Here is a 20000-nt window from a genome sequence, read left to right as displayed (position 1 = left end):
GAGAATTCAGATCTTTTACAAATTTTTTTCAGAGTCTTCCTTTGACTCTCCAATAGAAGAGACATCTGCTAAACAAATTGATGAGAGACAGCGACAGACGTCTGTGCAAGCCTGTCCACATACATGTAATTCATTCCTTCATTCATTCTCAGAGGCTCATGCTCTTTGTAAATGAGAGACTTTCAGTTGTGTGGACAGTGTGTGGCTGAGGACATTATCAGTATGCACTCATGGAGCCAGTATCCCTATACCTCTGGCCTGGCAGGGAATATCCACCACTTTCTCCATCTCTGCCGTAATGTGTTTCTCTGGCTCCTTCACAAACTGAGGAGGCTCTGAGAGAGAGAGAGAGAGAGAGAGAGAGAGAGAGAGAGAGAGGGTGGGGAAAAAAAGAGAGGGGTAGTGAAGAAAAAACAGATATAGAGAGAGGGTGTGGAGACAGGGAGAGAGAGAGAGAGAGAGAGAGAGAGCATGAGAGAATGTGTGAAGCTGTCAGTAGACTCCATGTTACACATTAACACATTAGCCGCGTACCCTACGCTGTAGCCTGACGCGCACCTCCCTAGAAATGTAATTACGCGTCGCTGTGACGTGCGTCGAAGCAGACCACAACAACTGTGATTGGTCCGCTGGGTAGGATCACCCTCCTTCTGCTGAGTTGGTTCAATGGTCGTACACACTATCTTCTCCGATGTCTTCTCTCTTTTCTGTGTTGCAGTCATTTCAGTAAAAGTAAAGGCTGATTTATAATTCTGCGTAGGCTCTATGTGGAGCCTGCAGCCCAATGTATACTTCTGCGTCGAATCTATCTCTGCGTAGCCGCGTACCCTACGCTGTAGCCTGCGCTGTAGCCTGGCGCGCACCTCCCTAGAAATGTAACTACGCGTTGCTGCGACGCGCGTCGAAGCAGGCCACAACAACTGTGATTGGTCCGCTTGGTAGGATCACCCTCCTTCTGCTGAGTCGGTTCAATGGTCGTACACGACATCTCCCCTGATGTCTTCTCTCTTTTCTGTGTTGCAGTAATTTCAGTAAAAGTAACTGTTGTTCAACATTTATTAGCTCCAACTCCAACATGATCCACTCAGTTTCAGTCGCGACTGAAAATTTTCGGCAAATGGCGAACTGAACGCTCGTTATTTTGAGAGCTCCGTTTGTTTGTCCCCCAAAGTTTAGAAACTCGTGCTTCTTTTAAACGCAAAATTTGTTTTACAGATATTGCTGTGCAATGACGGAATTCCGACTTTTTATTTAACATTACTTCATCGTTTGTAATGCACGAGGAAATCATAGAAATCCCACTGCAATGAAAGTTTCATTACAGAGCGACGCAGACACACCAACGCAGAAGTATACGCCGTATCCTAGGCGAGTGGCCTACTACTACGCCGTTGTGAGCATTTATACTCCTGCGTTTGTGTGTAGTAACACAGTAACAGAGGCAGTCTATTCTCTCGCATCCAACACAATGACTGTACAAATAAAACCATGCTTCCATGCCCCCTCAGATCCACACGCATAGAGTGCAGCACACAATACATGACTGAAAATTACTGTAAAAGGTGAGAATTATCTGCTCCGTCGCTGAATTACTCTAGAACAGCTGACTGATGCACTGGCTTTGTAAATTTACCATTAAAACTACCTCTGAAGAAAAGATGTATTGTCCTCTAAGCTTCTAAAGAGAAATAGAAAAGTAAAGTTTACTTTTAAACTGATCTGAGGTCAGATCTCAGATCACTGCTGATCCTGTATGTATTACTGTATCTCATTTTCCTCTCTATAGATGTCATTTTAGAAATATCACTTTCAGAAATGCAGACATGTATGATCCACATCAAATGTGTGTGTGTTTGTGTGCATGTAGGTGTGTTTGTGTGTGCGTGTGCATGTGTGTGTGTTTGTGTGCATGTTTTGGGGTGTGTATGTGTGTGTGTGTGTGTGTGTGTGTGTGCGTGCGTGGGTGCGCGTGCGCTGCCACGGTTACCGAGCACGTGCAGGTAGGCCCCTGCGCTGACGGAGGGGACGCTGCTGCTGCGGAGCACGGCCTCACACTGATAGAAGCCAGAGTCACTGACCACAGGACTGATTATGGTCAACCTGCGGTTAAAATCACTCAGACCAGACCTGACAGCTACACCGTCCTTACGCCAACTGATACTCAATTTTATCAACGGCCTAGAGAGAGAGAGACAGATAGACAGAGAGAGAGAGAGAGAGAGAGAGAGACAGACACAGAGAGAGAGAGAGAGAGAGAGAGAGAGAGAGAGTTCACACCATTCTAGGTTATACGGGGACTCAACATATAGCTTTAGGGGACTGTGAATTTGAATAAATATATAAATGCACAACGAATGGTCAGTGCTTACAGAGTTATATATTACCAAAAATGAAGTTATCTTATTTTTAACACACTCCCAGCTCTCAGTTCAGTATTTTAAAACATCTACATTCTCACTCCATACAGAAGACTGAGAATAAAACACTAACCTAAGGTTTTGAAACAAACAATAAAGAAAGCAAAAACAAAATTATATTTTCAGCAAAGAATCCTTTTCATAACACTTAAAATACAGAGTCATTTTAAACATCTTTTGCTATTCTTTCCCTTCCGCCTTAGAATTAAATTAAAATGATACATAGATGCGATTTTGTTTAAACAGAGAGGAAGAGAATAATATGTGTAGAATAACCCTGTTTCGGGAGAATTTGTTTCTGTTATTCATTCATATAATGCTGGGTTTGACATTTCCATGTGAATAAACCAACAATTGAACAACAGCCACGGGCTGGTGAAAACATCGGATGTATCCTTTTCCCAAAACTGCGTTTTCTACGTGACAAACTCATGGGGCAAACAAGCAGCTCTGGGTCTAACATCAGACTGGACATCAGAAGCCAAACCCGGCCAGTCAAACATGCTGACCGCTGGGAGATTTACTCTGCCTGTTCCCAGACCCATTTGTGCTGTATAGCAATTAGACATAGAACTCTCTAGAAAAAAAGAGTGGCCAGCAGTGGTGATGCTGGAGATAATGTCAGGGGAAATAGGTCAATTTCATTTTTCACCAGCAGAATGTCTCAGTAGCCTTTGATTAAGGAGACTTTGTTAAGATGTGAAAAGAAGGGATGAGGAAGATGAAAGACAGCTGACCTGGCATTGGCTACACACTCCATGGTGACCTCAGAGGTGCCTGTTACCACACTGGTGTTGCGAGGCGGGATGACTATAGTGGGAGCAATGGGGTCAGCAGGACCGCCAACATCTGCACAGAGAAGAGCAAACGCCCACATGTGAATGTGTATGCATGCTCCCATGTGTGTGTTTACCACATGCATGTGCGCATGTGTATGTGTGTGTGTGTGTGTGTGTGTGTCTGTTTGTGTGTACGCGTGCACGTGCGCCCCGTGTGTGTGTATGCATGATCTCGTGTGTATGCATGTTTGTGTGTGTGTGTGTGTGTGTGTGTGCGCGCGTGCGTGCACGTGTGTGTATGCATGCTATGTATGTATGTGTGTGTATGTATGTGTGTGTGCACGGTCTCCAGAGACGCTGAGAGGAGTGTTTTGTCAAAGAGTTCCCTGCAGTATCTCAGCACATCTCAGCACAGCAGCTGCTAACGGCAAGGTCTGTCCTCCAAAGGATCGCAACTCTATCAACATCTCCAGCGTCCAGCAGAGCATACAGACCCCCCAGTCTTCACTCACACACTATCTCTCTATTCACATACCCAAACTCACACATGCATGCTGCACACACACGCACACACACGCACACACACGCATGCATGCACCACTAGCAAAACCACCAGCATCCATTTTTGAATCAAATATAAATCAGAATTGCCTAGTGTAGCGCATTGTAACTGACTACTGGACTGAATTATAGTTTTATACACACACAGACATACACACACACACACACACACACACACACACACACAAACAATTTTGAGTGGATTGAGGACTGACAGATTGCTCTGAGAGTGAAAAAAAAAGACAGTCTAAAATGTTGACAAGACGTTAAAAAGCCTTAAGCTTTAATTCCTGTCCAAATATACATTTATATATTTCTAGCATTTTTGAATTTAGAGAAACTACTGATATTTGATTCTAACACAAAACTGTTCCAAAACTGTGAGAAAAAATTTAGAAAAATTTCATCCAGTTATCCATGGCATCCTGCTGCATTGGCAAAGCCTTGATTCCGACAGAGTCCACTCCATTCCAACACAGCACCTGCTTTCTGCCATTTAAAATTCACCACATTCTTATGCAAAATCTAACTGCCTGCCAGATTAGACTCACTAAATCTACCATATCTTCATACCAAACAACTTTCTCTATTTCTGTGATCTGTCACAACCATGCTCAAAGTGCAAAATATATTCCCAGCTTACTCTCCTGAATCAGACACAGGCAAAAACTTATAACGAGTGTAACCAAATAACATAAAGAGAATACTGTTTCAATTCATTCCCATAATCTACCAGAGCCAGCTATCCTGCACACCTGCGTACTACTGCAGAGGGACAGACAATGCAGACCAGAGAGAGAGAGAGAGAGAGAGAGAGAGAGGGAGAGAGAGAGAGAGAGAGAGAGAGAGAGGGAGAGAGAGAGAGAGAGAGAGAGAGAGAGAGACAGAACTGGAACAAGAAATACTAGAAGTAAGAACGTGAGAAGAGGGGAGAGGGAAAAAGTTATTAAAAAAACACTTAGGAACTGAGACAAGGGTAAAATCAGAAAGTATGTTTGTGTGTGTGTGTGTGTGTGTGTGTGTGTATGCAGTAGTGTGTGTATGTGTGTTTGCTTTACTCACTCTCCACAGACAGTGTGATTGGCTGACTGGTTTTGTTTTCTCCGTTCTTATCATTAACAGCCTGAACATAGTAGCGTCCGGCGTCCGGTGCCACAGTGGATAAGATGACCAGTGTGTTGTCCAGCGTAATGGCACTGTGGGAGGGGTCAAAGAGAGAAGAAAAGAGAGACAGCCCATACAGTCACACTCAGCTTAAAGAAACCTGTCATAAAAGAGAAAAAATCTCTCATGTTTTTGTAGTAAGAGAACTGCAAAGATTGTGGAGAGTGTTCTTTAGTTGGAAAAACATGCGTAACCTAGCGATGCCTTTGAAATCAGGATTTAAATGTTATCTTTAGAGATGTCTTACAAGAACAACTCCTTGACAAACAGACAGACAGGAAAGTCAACTCAAGTCTATGAGAGATGGAAAGACAGGAAGAGCTGTCTCAAGTCTATGACAGATAGATAAGCAAGGTCAACCCATGAATGTGACAGCCAGGACTTGTTTTCCACAATCTGTTTACATAATTCATTAAGATGGATTAAAAATTTGACATGACATGCCATTTTTTGTCAGAGAACAAACAAAAATGACAAAATACAAAAACTACAGGGGAAAAAAAAAAAAAAAATATATATATATATATATATATATATATATATATATATTGACAAATAAAAAAATCATGACAAACAGCAAGCACAATGAACTTCATCTCTCCTTTTTTTTTTATATTGCAGTTTCTCCACACTCACCTCACACACATGCACACACACACACACCTCACACACACACACACACACACACACACACACACACACACACACACACAGACAGACAGACAGAGGGGCGAGGACTAGGACCTCCCCAAATTTGCCCTGTGGCGTGCCAATTACAGCTCTACATTTGTTTACAATCAATGTTTCCTCATTACACGTGTGTCAGATATTTGGATTCAAACTGCTTGTTCCATACTGCATGCCCTCCCTCCCCCTCTCTCTGCCCTCTCTGGCCCTCCTCTGCTCCCCAAACTCATCCTGGATTCCATGAGCAGAAGTGCAATTGGGCAATGTCTCTTTTTGAATAACAAGTGTGTGTGTGTGTGTGTGTGTGTGTGTGTGTGTGTGTGTGTGTGTGGAGATGTTCACTAGAACCTACAGTGATCTGAAGAGAGAGACTGACTGGCAGGCATACCAAATGCATCTTCGTTGCTTCCCTTAGATGCAAACCCATCCAAGCTCATTAGCATACATATGCAAGAAGGTGTTGGTGCACACACACACAGACACACAGACACACACACACGCACACACCATATCCTTCCACAGTAAGAAACATCTGATTCACAGAAACTGTAAACAAAGTGTATGCTAAACAAAGTGTAATTCAGAATAGTTCTGTCCCATATTGTGTGCTGACCCGGCACAGTGCTAGAAAAGCCTTGGAACATCTAGAAAGATCTACAAACATCTGCACCAGATGAAAACAAAATTAAAATGCTGTCCTACTGATGGTCATTGTGTCAACAGAATTGACAGGATGCGTGATTCCACTGTGACTGATGACTTGGGAAGGTATTGTGACTAAAAGGTGATATGTTTTTCTGTTAGGGACTTGGGAAGGTATTGTGACTAAAAGGTGATGTGTTTCTCTGTAAGGGACTTGGGAAGGTATTGTGACTAAAAGGTGATGTGTTTTCCTGTTAGGGACTTGGGAAGGTATTGTGACTAAAAGGTAATGTGTTTCTCTATAAGGGACTTGGGAAGGTATTGTGACTAAAAGGTGATGTGTTTTCCTGTTAGGGACTTGGGAAGGTATTGTGACTAAAAGGTAATGTGTTTCTCTGTAAGGGACTTGGGAAGGTATTGTGACTAAAAGGTGATGTGTTTTCCTGTTAGGGACTTGGGAAGGTATTGTGACTAAAAGGTAATGTGTTTCTCTATAAGGGACTTGGGAAGGTATTGTGACTAAAAGGTGATGTGTTTGTCTGTAAGGGACTTGGGAAGGTATTGTGACTAAATGGCGATCTGTTAGGGACTTGGGAAGGTATTTTGATTAAACAGTGATGTGTTTTTCTGTTAGGACTTGGGAAGGTATTGTGATTAAATGGTGATGTGTTTTTCTGTCAGGGACTTGAGAAGGATAATGTAATGACAGGGTAATGTAATAACAGGGTGCAGTGCATCTGCAATCACAGTTGAATTAATGGATCATGTCATGGATGGTGATAACATTGGATGGGGTGAGTGAGTGTGTGATTAATTGATTGTCTCTCATTCCTCAGGCGTTCCAAATCCATCTGAGTGTTAGAGAGTGCCACATGGCTGAGTCTTATGATTGCTGGTCAATATTTCACATGCCCTCATTCCTTATTCAAGACTGGGCACAATGCAGCCCATGAATCATGCATTTTCACACAAGGACAGAATCTTACTGGGTTTGAGCTGCAAAATTACTCTCAGGCAGTGCCCACCAACGCTTTCTCATACAAATGAAATAGCTACCCAACCTGATCCTCTAATGAGGCAGCCAGGTCATCACATACACACAAACTTGCGTGCGTGCACATGCCAACACACGCACAGACACACAAACGCGCGCGCACACACATGTACGCAAACACATACAGGAGTGCATGTATACTTCCATGCATGATCCCTTTTACCCATTTGCCCTTTTTCTCTTTTCCCCTTTGCTAGAGCGGGATCAATAGGCAGTTCTAAGAGAATAGTCTTCTGTCTCTGTAAGTATGAATCATGGAAGTAATCAATGGTCAACATCATGCCTGACAAAGGAACATCCCATATAATAAAACAGTACTCAGAAAGACATCCAAAGTGCAAACCCCACAGAAAAACATGGACTGACAAACACACACATGTCTTCTCAGATCAAGCGTAGCCCCTGTGTGTGTTCAGCATACACTCAGTTATAGGGTGGTAAGAATCACATAGTGGTTCTATTCTAACTAAAGGCAAACAGAGGCTCCTCCCAGGGCTCGCAGCTTTTTTTTAATTAGTTGGAGTCAGTCATGTGACACTTAGACCTGGTGACTAAGGCAACAGTGTTTATTCTTATTTAAACTATTTAACATGGTCAACTACAGTAAGACATAGGTATAAAAAGAATTGGTTGTTAAAGCAATTTTGAGTTTTCATAAAAGAGCTCTCCACTTTATGAAAACTGCTGTTTTTTTTCTTTTCTTCCCTTTTTTTAAAAGCTACCACACACACACACACACACACACACACACTGGCCTTTGGGAAATAATGGATAGTGTATATGCTTGACTGGCTTCAGCATAAATCTAAGAGCATGGCTGTGATGGGCCGGGCACTGTGGGACAGGACCAGACCCAGTGTGACCCAGACCATTGTACCTGGCTCTGTGGCATTACTCAATACATAGCTGTCATTTCCTCTCCTCACATTTCAGCTGTTTGGCAGGGTGAAAAGGTAGGAGATCATACCTTCCTGTTAGAGCACACTGCCCAAAGGCTGTCATTTAGAGAAGGGACAACACCATGTCCTTTCTCTGTGTGCAAAACTAAACTCATCTCTGTTCAACACTCTCTGTGGTCCACAACATGTGAACTAACTGAAGTATTGCATAAGTATGAAGGGAAAAAAGTGGGGAAAAAAAGAGAGTAGAGGTAAATCTTTTTTTCTCCAAAAATGTATTTTTTTGTATTGTAAATGTAGTTTTGTAAATGTAGTTTTAATATCCTATTTGGGATTTGCAGTGATAAACTGATCTCAGGTCAGTAAGGCTGTGCCAATTTATCTCTCACACACACACATACACACACCACATCTGCAGCAGACTGACTGAGTGGCTAAAGACTTTTTCCTCGATAAGGAATGTTAGCATCAGGGACGAATACTAATCATTTATGGGAAAATTGTTTTTCCTGTAGTGGGTGATGAATCAATGTATTGGAAATCCAGTGAAACTTTAGGGCAGAGTATGTAAGACTATATGTCTATGTTATCACAATGGTACATACACACACACACACACACACCTACACACACTGTGGACCGTATCTACCAAATATCTAATCAATATATATCTGTCAAACATCTAAGCAGCAAGCATGAGAGAATATCAGCAGAAAATGTCATGCTTTCTAAATCCATTTTATATGCCTGAAGCCAGCGTTATTTTTACGTCTAATTCTGCTTGAGGCATCATGACTCATGTAAATTACCACAGAAATGCAGGAAATGGTTCTTAATAAGCATGCTTCCAACTAAACTGTTTCTATCACATCTGAAATTACATCTTGTTCCTGTGATAGGATGTATGAATTAAGCACTTAGACTGAACTGCATTACATTTGTCTGTGACCACACGGGGTAAACCCTGTCCACGTCCATACGGAGTAAACGCTATCCACGCCCACACGGGGTAAACCTGGTCCAACACATGTGAATATGAACGTAGTGACTGCACTGTGTCTGTCATTATGAGTTTGATGAGTAGGTTTATTTGTCAGTGGACATATTTAGGAAGCTTTAGATAATGAATGTCTAATGAGTGAGATGTTTATGGGTGGTGCCTCTGTGTGACAGTGGAAGACAGGAAATTCCAGCCTTTTCTGTGGTAGTTCCGGTGTCATTTCTGTGGACAGACCTGGGGCATGGTCCATTTCCACGCCTAGCTGCATCTTTAACTGTGTGACCAGCCCCACATCAGTGTCAATTTCCCCCCTTTTAGCTTTTTCTTTGGCAAACTAATTAGCATAATTACACTCTTCACACTTGAGCAAGGCAGAGGAAAACAGGCAGAGAAAAAAGAGCGACTGAGAGAGCAAAGAGGCGAGAACAGGGAAGATGGGGTTTGGTTAAACAAGGGCACAGAGTCTTTCAGTGGTGGAAAGGTTTGTGACTGTTCCCTCCATTTTTTCCTGCCTCATCTGTCCATCGGTCTGGATCTCTCTGTTTTTCAATCTTAGTGAGGTGAGAGTCTGTTGAGACTTCTGGGTAATGATTGTTTCAAACCTCTACAGGACGAATGAGGGATTTATTGAGCCAGAGAGCTAAGAAATTGGTAGGAGTGTGTGTGTGTGAGTCTAAGAGCATGTGTTTTCTGTAGGATTGGAAACCATACACACAAGGGCGTAGAGTCAGGCCGTGGATGAGTGTCTTTCCATTGTGATTCAGCGCAGCTGTAAGCTGTATGGACGTCTGGGATGAAGGCCTGTAATTGATTAGCTGGTGAGAAGGCTTTCGCTGCAGCATGTCTGCCTTTGCTGGCTTTCCTGGAGGCGTGCACAGCTTTCCATTTGTAATTATGTCTCCACTAATGTTTACTGCTCTATTTTTGGAGGACCAGAGGGAAGAGAGAGTGACAGACAGCCACTCCAATCAATATTCTGAGTCATACCTTAGGGTAGTTGGCTGGGTGTCTGTAAGTGTACTTGTGTGCGCGTGTTTGTGTGTGTGTTTCTTTGCCAGTGTCAGGACTACAGTGCAAAATGTGTAATGTGTGTATGTGTGTGTGATTGTGTGCATACGCTTAAGTGTATAGTGTGTGTGTGTGCTGTCTGTTGTGTGTGTTTCTTTGCCGAGTGAGCACGTGTGTATGTACGTACACAGGTGTACACATGTATATACACAGACGTATATGCATGTGTGCATGTGTGAGTATACATACATACATACTTACATACATGCATACATACTTACATACACACACACACACACACACACACAGGGGGGTCAAAGCAGGAAATATATAAATGCAAAGCTGAATATATAAACACAGTTCCTGAATATATAGATATAATTCCTGAATATATAAATGTAACTCCAAATATATAAATGTGATTCCTGGCTAACTATAACTCCAGAATACATAAAGGTAACTCTGAATACATAAAAAGTTAGTGTATACTCAGGCGTATCACAAGACAGCCGTTTTTCTTTTTTGAATGATTTCTTTTCTTTTTTTCTTCATAGGCTACTGAGTGAGCCAAACAAGTTTGACATTAGCATCAGTGCATCAGTAAAATTTTACAGTACAATCAAAGATAATCAAGGAAAAATGTTAAATAATTTAAATTTGAATGAGGCAATAATTTGGACTGCATTAAGGGGTCCTTATTTTCTTGGTACTAGGACCTTTCAAGTAGGAGAGTCAAGTAGGGAGACAGGGAATTGGTGAAGAGATGGCCCAAAGAGGCAGAGAAATAGTACATAATTTCCTAACCAGTGAAGGTTTCATAGAAACCCTTGCTGCAGCATGCGGCAGGAGTGACAGAAAACTGTGTTCTTATGGCTCAATGGAAAGTTCCGGCGGACACCAAACTACAGAGGAAGAGGTCTGCACGCTGTTTTGCTGAGTCGGTTTGGAGAAGTGCCTCAGGATGAAAACAGGAGCAGGAAAACATTCGCCTGGTTGAGAGCCTCGGCGAAATAGCATGCAGATCTCTTCCTCCGTAGTTTGGTTTCCATGAAACCCTCGCTGGTTAAGAGATTATTTACCATTTTTCTAGCTCTTCACCAATTCCCTGTCAGAATTGGCTCCCCTACTTGAAAGGTCCTAACACAGAGAAAATAAGGACCCCTTAATGAAGTCCAAATTATTGCCTCTTTCAAATTTAAATTAATTAACATTTTTGATTGATTATCTTTGATTGCATTATAAAATTTTACTGATGCTAATGTTAAACTGTGACAATCAACTAAGGAAACCCAAATGCAGAACACAACTCAGGTTTAGAATGAAGGAGGGTTTATTGACAAGTTGCAGTATGGAGGTGGGAACAGGCAGAGGAAATAAAGGTAGCAGGCAAGGAAGCGGATGATGAGCGAGGTTGCAGAGTGGGGCTGAGAGCGGGGCGGAGTAGTGGGACTAAGGAGACGGAGCTGAAGGGTGACAGGCAGGCAAAGGGCACACTGGAGATGCGGAGTGGCACGGAGGTAATCCTTTCGGGAAAGAACAGGCAGATAACACTGAGATGCAAACCACAAACACCAAAAGAATACAAAGAGAGACCAAGAAGCGAGTTCTACCACACAGGCTGAAACAACGATCTGGCGACGAGTGGATGAAACACCAGGGTTTAAATACTATGACGTGATGAGGTGACTGATCACAGGTGTGTTAGGCAATCTGGAATTGTAGAGAGACGCCACGCCCACAACACACACATGCACGCACAACAGAGAAGACAAACCAACAGGGGGAGCACAGGGAAAGGGAAACACTAGAAACATAAGGAATAGACTGACAAAATAGCCTTAACCATGACATAGATATATTCATATATTCAGGTATCATATTTGTATATTCAGGAATTGTGCTTATATATATTCAGAATTGTATTTATATATTCAGCTTTACATTTATATATTTGGTTTGGTCCCCCAATATATATATTTATATACACATATATACGTGTATATGTGTGTGTGTGTGTGTGTGTGCGCGCGAGCACGTGTGTGTGTGTGTGTGTGTGTGTGTTTCCTGACCCAGTGTCAGTGCAGGCTAATTGTTCTGTGTAAACTCTGGAGGTATGGGAAATGGTGTTTGTCATTGTGCAGCTCTCTCTTGTCTCTCTGGGGCGATCACAGTCTACTGTCTGAGACCCCTATTACACTCACATAAAAAAGGCCTGAGCCAGCGAGCCTCCTCTGAGCAGGGTCACGGATGTCACACACACACACACACACACACACGCGCGCTCGCACAGTGATGCTGTAAACAAGCTGGCGGACTAGTTGACCGGCTGGATGTGCTGAACTAAAGCAGACACAGACAATATATTTGACCATTTCAGGACACTGCACTGCAATGGAATGTCACAGAGAGAGGGAGAGAGAGAGAGAGAGAGAGGGAGAGGGAGAGGGAGAGAGGGAGAGAGAGAGAGAGAGAGAGAGAGAGAGAGAGAGAGAGAGAGAGAGAGAGAGGGAGGGAGGGAGAGAAACCATTTAACAGTGCACTCCCCACACACTCACACCCACAATGAAATATATCTGACTCAAAGTAAAACTGCATGAGTATTAAGTCAAATTTGTCATTGAATCATCAATGTAACTGATGGTGGAGTCCTGACAGACTGGTATGTGTGCAGGTTTTCAGCCTCTCATTATTGGTTTCCAAAAACTGAATGAGGCGACTCAAAGCCCTTGGAACTGATTCATCTCAGACTGACACTGGGTGTGGCTGTGTGTGTCTGACTCACACAGCCTTGGACTCCAGCTGGAGCACGGTGACAGACAGTGGGCTGTGTGTGAAAACAGCGACCAGCAGACAGAGCTGGCCAAATGATTCACAGGTCATGCACAACCTATTAGCCACTGCCACACGCGAAGCATTGATTACTTACTGGATAAGATTAGACTGAGAAACACACTGTGGGCAGAGGCACCCTTCCAATCCAAAGACTTCTCTTCTAAATAAAGGATATCTTCAGTTTATTGTCATTGCTACAGGGTTGTCTGGGAACACTGGAGCACTACACGTCTGACTTTACTGGGGAGTGTTCACATACAGTGGACTATTTACAGGTTCTGTGTTTTTTGCTCTGAAAACATCCCTCACTTTCTCTAATTTAAAGATCAGTCCAAAAGCATAAGCATGTAGAACAGAAAGATAAATGAAGACAGTGTCCAACAAAAGGGGAAATTTCCAGGTAACTTCAGGATTCCATGAAATTAAAGCTATTAAATAATTGTCTCATATACAGATGTCCAATTGGAGGATAGAAGACTACAAAGCACCGTTTGGAAAACTCATTTGAAAAGAGCACCTATTTCATGTTTTATGGATGAATAAACCATGAAACAACCAGAATAGCTCAAAACCAAGTGACATTCAATGACAGCACAAACAATGGAATTTAAATAGACAGAAAAACACAACGAGTGAGAGAGAGAGAGAGAGAGAGAGAGAGAGAGAGAGAGAGAGGGGAAGAGGTCCCCCCTTCACCTCCCTCCTCCCGTACCAACTGTTTTGAAGAGAGAGTGGCAATTCCGCCCCAAATGTGTTTACCGAAGGAGTTTCTGATTATACACCACATTAGCCCTCCAAAATAACACAACAAATCAAAGGCGGCGAGTGGAAAAGGCCTTTTCAATTGCACTGCCATTCAATAATGGAAGAGTAATGACTATTACGGTTAAATAACTGGCTTTTCTCTCCCAGTGCTGGCTCCTGGCAGGCAGAATACAAATGAGAACAACCCGTAGTGTCCGCCTCTCCACCACACATGGCCTAGGTGGGAGAGTGGCACGCTCGTGTGGGGACAGCCACTTAACATCTTATAAAAGCCTGGATACCATGGCCCTTCTTTATCATGACTGCCCGTCTCAAAACCTCCTATTGGCTAAACACAGTGATGGGCATTCTGCTTGGCCAGTGAATGAGGCAGAACAAATGTAGTTCATTTGTCTTGGCCAATGGTTTTGATTACCCAAAATGGACTCCCAGAACTCTGAATCACAGAAAATCAGATGTCAGTCAAAGAGGAGTGATCAGATATATTCAGCACAACAGTTGCTGTGTGAATGTGTGTGTGTGTGTGTGTGCGCGTGCGTGTGTTGGTAAACTCTGCTCAGCTTTGCTGAAGTTGGTCTAATATTTTGGACCTGTAACAAACATATATGAAGGAGAAGAAATGCAAACATGGACTTCCAAAATTACCACAGGGGGTTCCACCGAATGTGACAAGGACATTCAATGCCTCAGAAAAACAACACAGTCTTCTCAGATGCCAGCAGGAGCAGCTGCTGAGCCGACATGGCGGAGTGCCACAGTTTCAGGCACTCAGTGAGAGATTGCCTTATCAGGATGGAAACTGCAGGCAGGGGAGCATGAGGACAGAGAATGGGAAAAAGCTCACTACTTTAGCCATCCCAATCTACAGCTCAGTTTACACAAAGATCTCTCCATTTTCTCTACCATCACAAAATAGTGTGTAAATGATAGATATACACACACACAAGAAAAATATAAGGTTATATAAACATAAGCATAATTTCTCTCTCTCTCTCTCTCTCTCTCTCTCTCTCTCTCTCTCTCTATATATATATATGGATAGATAGACAGATGGATAGATAGAAACTTACATACACACACACACACATACAGAAATGCCCACATCATTAGGGCAACTCACAGCGTCCACTCTGTCCCTCCTCACAAAGCCAAATGCCAGTCATATGCTGTCTGCTTCTCCTTCACCTCCGTCTGTTTCTCCTTCATTCATTTACCAACCCCCCCCCCCCCCCCCCCCCCAACCACACACACACAACTGTTTGTTCTCCATTCATCGCCATCCATCTCTCAGCCCTCTCTGCATTCATCCAAAGCTGTGATGGAAAGGAGTGGAAAATAAAATGTTGAAAGGGAATAAACAGAATATGAGAAACGAAAGAAGAAAGAAAAAGACACAAAACAGAACAAAAAAAGAAAGGGGCCAAAATGTTGAATTTAAGAATTTTGAATTTAAGGTAAAAAACAGCTAAAGCAGGAATGCATGATGTTCTTGCTGAAGGAAGTGGTTAAGAGGAGAGATAGAGTGTTCCAGTTTCTAGAGCTGTGTTTAAATTGTGCCTTTCATTGACATGTTTAATGGGACCATGGTCAGGGTTATTGTCTGGGAGTGGTACTGAAGCAGCCTGTGGCATGATTAAAATTCAATGAAAAGATTTACTGAGAAGGAAAACGTTATCCTCAATGCTTTTTCACACACAGTAACCTTGGTTGAGAAGCTGAACACAAGCAATCTGGAGTCTGTAGCACACCAACAAGGCCAAAGGTGTGATATGGGAAGTTTAGACAAAGCAACGAGCGAGAGACAGAGAGAATATCTGAGAGTGAGAGTGATAATGCCGATAAGCTGTCTGTTCTGGAGTAAGGTCAAAACATTGTTCAAACCGTCCATCAACATTCCTCACACTCACAAAATTATTTAAAACATTTAAAGTGTATGTAAGAATCTCATAAAGCCCAGGGCGATGGATTTATTTTATTTTTTTTTACCTCAACCACAATCTTTTCTTTTTAGAAATAAACACAACAGTTAACAGAAGGTTCAAAGAGCTGGGGGAAAAGATATCAGTTCATATTTCCAAATAGACAGACTCAAAATTTTACATCAGTCATGTCTTTCAAGTTCACCGCACACAATTCTGCTCCTGATATTTAAAATGTTTTTTTAGCTTTAAGACATATGTACATCCCCCCCCCCCAACTCTGCCATTTTATTGTGCTGATATTCCAATGACCTGATAAACAAGAAGCCCTGTCCACTTTTGTCTGCTCCATTTACGATCAAAATAAAAAGACCAGAAAGAAACAAGGAAGTTTTACCTTTCAGAAGGGAAGAGAACCTCACACCAGGGAAAACATACAAAAAAACCCACTTATACATACTTTCACAGAGAAAAGAAAGCCTGGCTAGAATCACACAGGTCAAAATCACAGACAGGGCCTTACATGCGACTGCTTGGCGGGATTTTGCGTCCGTCTCTGAACCACGTGACCTGCGGCTGGGGAAAGCTTCGGATGCGTGGTGCTGGGATAACTGCTCCGTCTCCCTGGGATACAGCCTGGGAACGCTCCCCTTCCTCAAATGCTCCCATAACTGAGGAGGAAGAGAAGAATATTCCATTAACAATAGCTGTTGCACAGAAATTTAACAGCACTGAGTTTCAGAGGTTACTGTGCTAGGTGGGGAAAAATACAGTGGAAGAAAGTGAGAAGAGATCATACAAAAAATCCCCAATTTGTTTTGAGACTGAACAGGTGTTTTTTAAAGAGACCCATCTGATAAAGCTAAAATATTAATGGAAAAATTAAACAAAAAATCTTTTGGCTGAATGAAAAATATATCTATTCCAAATTATTCATGGGAGCAGCCAAGCATATTCTTGCCATGTACAAAGAGCAAGTGAATTAAAGAAAGAGTGTGAGAGAGAGTCTTCCGGCTCTGCCAAACACTAGCACAGTAGCAATTTCATATTTTACCGCCTTTCTCGCAATGAGTTTTAAATCGAACATACATGGATCCATTCCCTTCCCCCACTGAGGTCTTGACAATTTCCTAACATGTAATTTATGGTTCAGACACATGCCTGTAAGTATCTGAATGTCTGTCTCAATACTCTTAAATGCTTCCTTAGCTTCTAACCTTGCTCTCTTGCCCTCTTAAAAGGATGGAGTGGATAACTAAAGGAGTTAATGCATAAAGGAGATAATCAAGCCTTCCCACGCCATTTCACTGACGTTTTATGCTTTTGCATTGACTCACTGAGTCGAATTCTACTAGACAAAGCAATAGAGACAAAGGCAGTGGATGGAAGGAGATGTTTGAGATGAGTAGAGTGTGTGTGTGTGTGTGTGTGTGTGTGTGTGTGTGTGTTTGACCCTGCCTGTTGAGTTCAGATTCAATCCACCTCAGTCTTTTTCTCTTTTCCCAACAAAGGCTTTTCAAGGTTTGACACTGCTGGTCTGACAACACAGGCACAGCCCCTTTTCTTACAACCCCTCCCTGCCCCCCCCCCCCTATAAACTTTCAAATATTCAAATACAGGCCAGCAGGACATCAGGGCGCTAAGAGCCATTAACAAAAAACATAAAAAAAAATGTTGCTACTTTCTGTGACCACAATATTGTACTATTGCACACACAAGAGAACATCAGCATATCCATAACTATCTATCTAAAAGCACCATTTTGCACTAACTGTATATTTATATTCAGACTTTTAAAACTGTATAAATATAAAAATATATACAAAAATAAGACTCATAACTATCAAAAAGAAGTAACAAAGATAAATATCCGTTTGTGTTGATATGGCACTCGAGCATCAGTACATTACTCATCCTCCAGCACTGTCAACCAAGAGTCAAGACTAAAGCAGTTCACCTTGGTGGTGTGCAGACCAGTGGCACCGGAACGAGTTTCAAAGTAGGGGGGTGAGAACACAGTGTAGACCCAGACCTGTAGGGGGTCCAGAGGCATCCTCCCCTGGGGGAAAATTTCTTAATTCTGGCAGCTAAATGCACAATTTTCCCACAGTTTGAGACAGAGACTGAAAGCCTAAAGGCAGCAGTGTTACCAGGATGTCATAGTGTATACTACATTGCAACTTCGCTACTTCTAACATGCAATCAAAACGGTCAAAATACAGATGCTGGAGCTGGATAGCTGAAGCCTTCAAAGCACCAGTGGGACAGGAACATATTCTCAGCATCCAGGGTAGCCTACTGTAGATGGAATGACAAAGAAACTGGGCTTTACAATCAAGTAATCTCTGTTGGTCATTCTGATTTCCCAAATCAACAAAATACATTACACAGCCAGCGTACACTTCTTCTTAAACATTATCAAGTTGCGTACCTTGCTACCTAGACATAATATTAGCTGGTGGTATGGAGTGACATCATAACCGAGAGTCAAACATTAATCCTGAAACAACGTGGACTGGGCTGGCTATAAGCTCCCTTGCTTACGAGTGAGAACGGGTTTCTGCTTATTCTTATCCAGAGTTTATATGGATCAGCTAAAGAATGGCAGGTGACTGATTTTACTAATTTCATTAGTACTGTGCAAAGTTACGGGTGCGCTACTTGAAAGAGTCTCCCGCTCCCTCTACCTCGGGCTTCCAGTTGAGAGACCTGAGGTCAACCAAAACCTGCCCCCTTCCCCATCTTGTACCTCTGAGTGGGAGACCATCTCAGGCAGCAGCCTACCTAGCTCACAAACTAGAATCAGGGCACCACATGGAGATATGATATCATTGATGTGACGTGTGAATGAGCGATATTAAACCGATGTTGCAAATGTCACCATTCTGACTTTTTTGGTGTGGGTGCCCTGCGCTGCCCTAGGCAGCTGCCCATGTTGCCCATGCCTAAATCAGCCTCTGATCTATGGATATACATTTCCATCTATATATCATATGTATGTACACACACACACACATATATATTTGTTGAGGCAGCAAAATTATTTGAATTTGCATTTGCATTCGAATGCAAGTGGAAATAGGTGTAACAGTCCTGTTTTTGTTTTTAATTATACTTCTAATTTTAGGATATTGTGTTAATATAAGTGTTCAATAAACAAGTATAATAATTACGAACACTTAAATGTAATAATATTGGTTTATGGTTTTCATAAACCCAGCAATAAACATGTATAACCATAAACATCATTGAAAGGAAAATCATTTTAAAACTAACATTCAGTTCCTAATCCACACTCAAGCCAATAAACCAAACTCTAAACTAATAAATGCTGTGTCGTCCATTCGTTCCATGCCATGGAAAAACGTACAAGCCTGGCTGGATTAACGCACACTTCTCGCTCGCCTTGGGTATCGTTGATATATCATTTATTTTGTTCGTTTACAGCAAAAAAGATTGAATGAAAAGTGGTTGTAAATTAATCCTTATAGTCATACTTAATGAAAAACTGGTTATAACATGAATTGGTGAGGAGAAACGTGGTCACAATAGTGTGTTTTACCAAGCTCCCCTTTTCCATCGGCTAAACCCCAAAATTCAACTGTGCTCTACGTCATATAGATTTTGCCCTCTTACATGGCATCAAACACGACGTTTGGTACATAAAACATAAATATACATCCAAAACTATCCAGTCACAATTTTCAATAATTATTCATATCTTAAACATAAATCTTAATTCAATACGTAAAACGAAAATGGCTATAACAAATGCCTATGTGAACATTGTGAATCCCGCCATCACCCGCCCTAAGTGGAGGATGCAACCATGACACACACAGGCTGACTGAGCAGTGAGCACAGTGTGTAGGTGAACTAGCTAGTAACTGCACTGCCAGAGCTAATGTAGGCCAATCTCCTACATGGAGCATCTTGTGAAGTTATGCTTTATTTAGTATAGGTTTCACAAATAACAAAATACTTAATCATTTGGCACATCAGCACCACATTATCATAAGTATCAGGACTTTAGAAAGATTGTGCAAGAAACTGTGTCTATTCTGAATAAAGAACCACACGGACTTGGAGGAAATTGCCACAAAAATAAAGTTGTAATTTTACAGGAAAAAAGTCATAATATTACAAGAATAAAATCATAAATTTAGGTTACGTGTTGTTTTAGAGTGGACATATCAGAAGAGTAGACTGCCACCTGCATTAAAATGAGGATCATAAAGTATAACTTCACAAGATGCTCTATCACATCAGCGCC

The 20000-nt window shown here is 42.0% G+C and overlaps 1 protein-coding gene across 1 annotated transcript in view; it reads right to left on the bottom strand.

The window, feature by feature from the left end:
• sdk2b (sidekick cell adhesion molecule 2b) overlaps window positions 1-20000 on the bottom strand; it is an 83414-nt gene that overhangs the window by 47761 nt on the left and 15653 nt on the right. Inside the window, exons 3-7 of the mRNA XM_030774276.1 lie at window positions 16251-16398; window positions 4820-4953; window positions 3155-3266; window positions 1988-2178; window positions 252-335 (exon numbers count right to left, since the gene is read on the bottom strand). Coding sequence (XP_030630136.1) covers window positions 252-335; window positions 1988-2178; window positions 3155-3266; window positions 4820-4953; window positions 16251-16398 — 669 coding nt within the window. The remainder of the gene's footprint in view (window positions 1-251; window positions 336-1987; window positions 2179-3154; window positions 3267-4819; window positions 4954-16250; window positions 16399-20000) is intronic.

The sequence above is a fragment of the Chanos chanos genome, chromosome 5 (genome assembly GCF_902362185.1).
Source record: "Chanos chanos chromosome 5, fChaCha1.1, whole genome shotgun sequence".
NCBI lineage: Eukaryota > Metazoa > Chordata > Actinopteri > Gonorynchiformes > Chanidae > Chanos > Chanos chanos.
Note: the sequence above shows the minus strand (reverse complement) of the source record. Positions and strands in the feature narration are given on the sequence as shown.